Source organism: Dictyostelium discoideum (assembly GCF_000004695.1).
Source record: "Dictyostelium discoideum AX4 chromosome 2 chromosome, whole genome shotgun sequence".
NCBI lineage: Eukaryota > Evosea > Eumycetozoa > Dictyosteliales > Dictyosteliaceae > Dictyostelium > Dictyostelium discoideum.
Genome location: NC_007088.5, coordinates 6,282,539 through 6,290,038, shown reverse-complemented (window position 1 = coordinate 6,290,038; position 7,500 = coordinate 6,282,539). Strand labels below are relative to the sequence as shown.

At 22.3% G+C, this 7,500-nt stretch overlaps 2 protein-coding genes across 2 annotated transcripts in view; both read left to right on the top strand.

Moving 5' to 3' along the window:
- DDB_G0276107 (hypothetical protein) overlaps positions 1-1,590 on the top strand; it is a gene marked incomplete at both ends in the record, with an annotated part of 2,252 nt that extends 662 nt beyond the window's left edge. Inside the window, one exon of the mRNA XM_638175.1 lies at positions 1-1,590. This exon is cut by the window's left edge and continues 414 nt beyond it. Coding sequence (XP_643267.1) covers positions 1-1,590 — 1,590 coding nt within the window.
- Positions 1,591-2,531: 941 nt separating this feature from the next.
- Positions 2,532-5,852, top strand: spnA (protein serine/threonine phosphatase; the record flags this gene model as incomplete). Its single annotated transcript, XM_638174.1, has 4 exons — positions 2,532-3,250; positions 3,346-3,576; positions 3,770-4,061; positions 4,167-5,852. 4 exons carry the CDS (start codon positions 2,532-2,534, stop codon positions 5,850-5,852), a joined length of 2,928 nt encoding a protein of 975 aa, XP_643266.1.
- Positions 5,853-7,500: the final 1,648 nt, after the last annotated feature.

Below are 7,500 nucleotides of genomic sequence, written 5' to 3'. Positions count from 1 at the left end.
CCTCCAAATGTAATTAAAAAAACAAATATAGTGGAAACAATAAAAGATAATTTAAATACACCAAATGGTGATATATCATCTACTTCACCAACAAAAGCAACATCAACAACAACAACAACCACCACAACAGTTGCATCTAAAATGAATACAACACCATCAAAGAGAAAGAGTATGACACCTAAAAAGTTATCAACATCACCAAACAATGTTAATAATTTTAATAGCTTTTCAAATTATACACCAATTGTAAGTTTAAGTTCAATAAATAATACTATTGCCACAAACAGTTATAATAGTCCAACTGGTACTGGTAGTGGTGGTAGTGGTGGTGGTAGTGGTAGTGGCAATAATAATTTATGGTTGGAGGGTTTAGAATTAGATTTCTTAAAAAATCCTCACTTACCTGAGAAAATTGCAGAATTAATTAATAATCAAATCAATAATAATAATAATAATAATAATAATAGTGGTGGTTCTACTGATAATACAACAACTACCACAACTACAACCTCAAATACATCGACTACCTCCGCTACCAATAGCAACATCAATTGGAACAATACAGAGGATGAAAATAACTCTTATGAAACTATGGATCTCGTTTTTCCAAATAATTATAATGGTTCTTTAAATTCGACCCTAAATGTAGATAATATTTTAATGTCCCTTGAAGCTGATCCTGAATTTTATCAATCATATACTTTAAATACAGATGAAAATAAAAATAAAAATTATAATAAAAATAATAATAATGGAAATACAGATGAAAATAAAAATAATAATAATAATAACAACAACAATAATAATAATAATAATAATAATAATAACGATGATATTTTTAAAACTACAAAAACAACAATAACAACAACATCAACAACAGTATCAGAACCAACTATGGATAATATTATTATTGATAGTAATAGCAGTAATCAAATTGATACTGAATTAACTCAAGATACATCAATACCAATAGTTGAGGATACATCATCTTCAAATGATCATAATATATCTAATGCAAATCACAAAAGGACTCCTTTAAATTTTTCATCTCCAAATAATTCAAAAATATCTGTATCAACACCAACCAATACCTCCAATGTAAATTTAAACAATCATAACAACGACAGTAATAATAATAATAATAATAATAATAATAATAATAATAATAATAATAATAATAATAATAATAAAACACAAATTTCTACTTCAATTGATAAAATAACATCGACAACAAATTTAATCACTCCAATAACATCATCAGTTACAATTGCTCCTCCTTTTATAAAAGCAGCTACAAAAACAAAATTATTACCTCCGAAAATGGAGGCTTCAACTACAACATCTACTCCTTCCTCCTCTTCAAAGTTTAAAGAAGAAAATAATAATGACAACAATACTCTCAGTAAAAATGTTGACAACGTTGAAAATAAATCAAACGAGAATAATCAAACAAAGACAGAAGAAGTTGATAATAAAAAAAATGAAAATACAGAAAATAGTGAAGGTAATTCAACATCAAAGACTACCACATCTCTCAAAATTGAAGAGGTTGATGTCGATGACTTTTTGTCAACACTTAATTATAATTAAATTCAAACAAATAATTATAATAATTTTTTTTTTTTCCTTTAATTTTTATTTTCAGTTTTATTTTTTTTTTTTTTTTTTTTTTTTAATAAATAATTATGAATAATAATATATTATTTAAAATTAGCCATATGTAATAATATTTTATTATTATTATTATTATTATTATTAATATTTTTAGGATTTTTATTATTATTATTATTATTATAATTTTAATTATTTATTATCATTTATTCCTTTTCTTTTTTTTTTTTTTTTTTTCTTTTTTTGATTTAAAATTTTATTTTTTTTTTTTTAATTTTTTTTAATTAAATTTCAAAAAAACAGAATAAAAAAAACTAATTATAATTTAAAACAATTATTATTATTATTTTTATTGTTACACAACCATAAACAACCACACACCCCCACAAAAACATTCAAATTTAATTAAAATTAAAAAAAATAAAATAAAAAAAAAATAAAATAAAAAAAAAAATAATGGAAAAAAAAAAAATAAAAAAAAAAAAAGAAAAAAAGAAAAAAATTTTTTTTTTTTAATTATTTTCCAATCATTAAATCACACACATAAACAGAAACATATAATTTCTTCCTATATATAAATACATCATCACCGCCAATAATAACAACAATAACAATAACAATAACAACAATAATTCTATGTTTTTTTAATTTATTTCAAAAAATAAAAATTTAAAAAAAAAAAAAAAAAAAAAAAAAAAAAAAATTAAAAATAGAAAGAAACAGATCAATCGCACCTATAAATTAAAAAAAAAAAAAAAAAATTTTATTATTTTTTTTTTTTTTGAAAATTACATTTCATAAAAAAAAATAAAAAATAAAAAATAAAAAAAATAAAAAAAATAAAAAAAAATAAAAATTAAATTAAATTAAAATTCATATGTTATATATATGAATTATAATATATATATAGTGAATGAAAAATGAAGAAAATGTTATTTATGAATAAAAAAGAAAAGAAAGAAGAACAGTCACCAGCTCATAGTAGTTTAGCACAACAACATCAATTGGCACAACAACAATATCAATTACAGCAACAACAATTACAATTACAATATCAACAGCATCAACAACAATTACAATTAGCACAACAACAAAAACAAAATGAACAAAATTTAGCGCAATTATCAACTTCGACATCATCAAATAGTAGTGTTAATAATACTACTAATACAAATACAAATACAACAAATTCATCATCGATATCATCTAATAACAATAATAATAATAATACAGCGGTACCAATATTAAAAGCACATGATTTTTGTGGAACTATTATGATATTAGGACATACAGAGAGTGGTAAAACTACATTACAAAGACAGTTGGAATTTATATATGGCGTTACAGATCCAACCGATGCAAAGCATTATCAACGTTTGATTTATGGTAATACATTGGCAACGTTAATTCGTTTCATTGAGAATAGTGAAAGATTAAATATAACCTTATCACCTGATAATTTAGCTCGAGTTAAAAGAATACAAAGTCAACCAGTTGAATTGGCTAGAAATAGATTACCAAGATTCCCCCTAAAATTAGGTTGGGATTGTAAATGTATTTGGGAAGATAAAGTAATTCAATCAGTTTATAATCATTCAAAAATTTGTTCAGAAATTAGAACTCCTGGTAGACCAAAATAGTAAGTAAAATACATTATTACTATTATTATTATTATTATTATTATTATTTAATTCTTTATTTACATATACTAATTTAGTATTTAAAACTCTATAGTTATATGGATAGAATGTTTAAAGTATTTGATCCAAGTTATACACCCACAGAGATGGATATTATTAGTGCATATGATCAAAAGGATACTATTCAATCATCAGCAATCATTCATAAAAGATTTAAAGTGGATTTATTTGGATGTTCAGGTAAACAATCTTCACCAAAGAATTGGGTTGGTTTACATCAAAATTATAAACCAAATTATATATTTTATGTTGTAGCTTTAAAAGAGTAAGTGAAAGAATTAATATTAAACAAACAAACAAACAAACAAACAAACAAACAAACAAACAAACAAACAAACAAACAAACAAACAAACAAACAAACAAACAAACAAACAAACAAACAAACAAACAAACAAACAAACGAACCAAAATAATTTATTATGATAATTAATTATTTAATATTTATATTTATTTTTAGTTATTTTTCAGATCATTTAGTTGCAACACAAAATACAGATCCAACAATTGTTGAAATGTGTAATAATCATATTCATAGAAATTTATTATTAGAATCATTAAATTCATTTGAAACTTTAACAAAATCTGAATTATTTGATAAATCATTAGCAATTTATTTAATTTTTAATACAAGTGATATCTTTTATGAAAATATTAAACAATATGATTTAAAATCTTGTTTCTCTGAATATGAAGGTGGTAATGATCCTGAAAAAGCTGTATCTTTTATATCAAATAAATTTACAAAATTCGTATGTATTAGATTTTATCATTATTTATTATTATTATTATTAAAATAATCAATATTAATTTATTTTAATTTAAATTTTTTATTTTATTTTTTTAAAAAAAAAAAGTTACAAAATAAAGATAAACCATATAAAAGTCATATTGTAAATTTATTAGATAAAAATAATGTTAGAGAAGAGTTTGAAGGTATTTTTGATAGTTTAAAAATTGATGCAGAGAAAAGAGGTTTTACAACACCTTATAATCAATCAAATTCATCACCAGTTTCATCAATTGGTTCAAATTCATCTAGGAATAGTCGTTTACCAAATACTTCAGTTTCAATACCTGGATTATATAGTAGTGATAATGATAATACTCGATTAAAAAATGTAAATAATAATAATAATAACAACAATAATACAACAACATATGGATCATCAACATTCCCAAGTTCAGTTATATCAACAACTGGTAGTATAAGTAATTCAATTGCAAGTGCAATGGATAATGATAGTAGTTATAGTAATGAATCATCACCAACTTCTTCAATGACATTATTACCAACTACTACTACTACAACAACAACAACCACTACCACAGCAACAACAACAGACTCTACTAATAATAATAACAATAATGCAACGGTAGTAATTGGAAAAGGAAAACCACCAAAAGAACCAAAACCTGTAAAACCACCTAAAGAACCAAAACCACCAAAAGAACCAAAACCACCAAAAGAACCAAAACCACCAAAAGAACCAAAACCAATAAAAGAACCAAAAGAAAAACCTGTAAAGGAATCAAAACCACCAAAAGAACCAAAACCAATTAAAGAACCAAAAGAATCAAAAGAACCAAAAGAACCAAAAGAACCAAAACCAACAAAACCACCAAAGGAGAAGAAGACAAGTAAAGTCGATGGTGCAGCTGAATCTAAAAAGAATGGTGCTGATAGTTGCGGTAATGGTGGTGTTGGTAGTAAAATTAAACTTGAATCTGGTTTCGGTTCACTACAAGGTAGAAGAAAGAATATGGAGGATACTCATGTGATTTTGAATAATCTAATGGGGGCAGTAACCTACAATGGTCCACCAAAGGATATACCAATCTCATACTATGCAGTTTATGATGGTCATGGTGGTACTGAAACCTCAACACTCTTGGAGCCAACAGTTCATAATTGTTTGGTCAATTCTCAAAGTTTCCGAGATGGTGACTATGAACAAGCTTTCCGTGATGCATACGCTGAAGCTGATGATATTGTAATTGAAAAATGTGAAAAGAGTGGTAGCACAGGTGTATCGGCTCTATTGGTTGGAAATAAACTCTACACTGCAAATGTAGGCGATTCAGAGATAGTTTTAGCACGTGCTCAACCAAATGCAAATCCTAAAGGACCCGTCACCTATGAACCGGTTTTACTCTCCTACAAACATTTGGCAAGTGATGACCAAGAAAAGAAGAGAGTCACCGATTTGGGTGGTATGATCATTTTCAATCGTTTGTTTGGTTCATTGGCTGTTAGTAGATCGTTTGGTGATAAGGAGTACAAAGAGGGTGAAAAGAAGTTTTGTGTCTCTGATCCTTATCAAACAACAACCGATCTCACTGCTCGTGATCATTTCTTCATTTTGGCTTGTGATGGTCTTTGGGATAAGGTCGAATATGATGAAGCCGTTCAATTTGTTCAAAGAAATATAAAATTGGGAAAAAGTGCAACTGAAATTTCAGAATTATTAGCTCAAGATTCTTATGATAGAGGTTCAGGTGATAATATCACTGTTTTAGTTGTAATTTTGAATTGGAATTAAAAATAAAAAAAAAATAAATAAAAAAAAAATAAATATAATAAAATAAAATAAAATAAAATAAAACAAATAAATTTGAAATAAAAAAGAAAAAAAAGGGATTAACCATAAATAATTTAAATTTCTATTTTTAATTTTATTTTTTTATTTTTATTTTTTTTTTTTTTTTTTCTATTTTTTTTTTTATTTTTTTTTATTTTCTATTTTTATTTTTTTTCCAGTCGGAATTAAATTTTCTTTGTTCATTGATTTCATTTGATTAATTGATTGAATTTTTATATTAAATTTATTTCATAATATTAATTTTATATTATTAGATTTTCAGAGATATAATAGATTGAATTTGGTTATTGAATTTAAATTTTTTTTTAATCTTTTTAATTTATTTACAAGTAATTCAAATTAAAAATATATAATAATTGATTACTACAATTAAAGTCTAACTATTATTATTATAAAAAATAAATAAAATAAATAAAAAAAAAAAAAAAAAAATAAAAAAAAAAAAAAAAAAAATAAAAAAAAAAAAAATATATGAGGGGGAGGTTTGTATAAATTTAGAAAATTTTAGTTTTTTTTTTTTTTTTTTTTTTTTTTTTTTTCAACAACCACCATTTGTTTTAAGTAAAAATCTTTATCAAGAAAAAAAAAAAAATATATAAAACAATATTAGTTTTTTTAATTTATAAAAAGAAAAAAAAAAAAAAATAAAATAAAATAAAATAAAAAAAAAAAAAATTAAAGTTACTTCCTTTTTTTTTATTTTTTTTTTTATTTTTTTTTTTTTTTTTAGTTTTTAGTTTTTATAAAATTGAGATAGTAAATAATAATAATAATAATAATAATAATAATAATAATAATAATAATAATAATAATAATAATAATAAAAAAATTAATAATAATAATAATATAATAATAAAGTAATATACATTAAAAAAAAAAAAAAGTGTATTTAATAATAATAAATATAATAATAATTTTTTAAAAGAAAAAAAAAAAATCTTTAAAAAAATAAAAAAAAAAAAGGATAAAAAAAAAAATATAGAAATTGAAAATTAAAAAAAAAATTATAGAGGTAAGAGTAATAGTATAGCAAAAAAAAAAAAAAAAAAGAATTTTTTTTACTACTATAAAGATAATCTCATTTCAAAAATAATCAAATTATTATAATAATTTATTTTCAATTATTTTAAAAAAAAATAAAAAAAATTCCCCAAACACATACAGATATATACATACATAAAATAGATAGGTTATTCTTATTTATTTACATTTTTTTTATCTAATGTCCATATTTATATTTATAAAAATCGGTTCATACAAAAACACACAACTCTCATTCTAAAACACATTCTCCACACACTTTTAAACAAAAAAAAAATAAAAAACACCCACAACCACACATACTAGTCCATATTAATTCATTCACACCACACAAAATCCCCCTATCTTTAAAACTGAAAAATAAAATATAATTTTTTTTTATAGTTTAATTTCCATTAAAGTTTAAAATTTTATTTTAATGTTTAATTTTTTTTTTTTTTTTTTTTTTTTTTTTTTGCAATGGTATTAAAATTTTTGTTATTATTTTTATTTTCTATTCAAATAGTTTAAACCATTTGATATTATTTTGTTTTTTTTTATGGGGTGT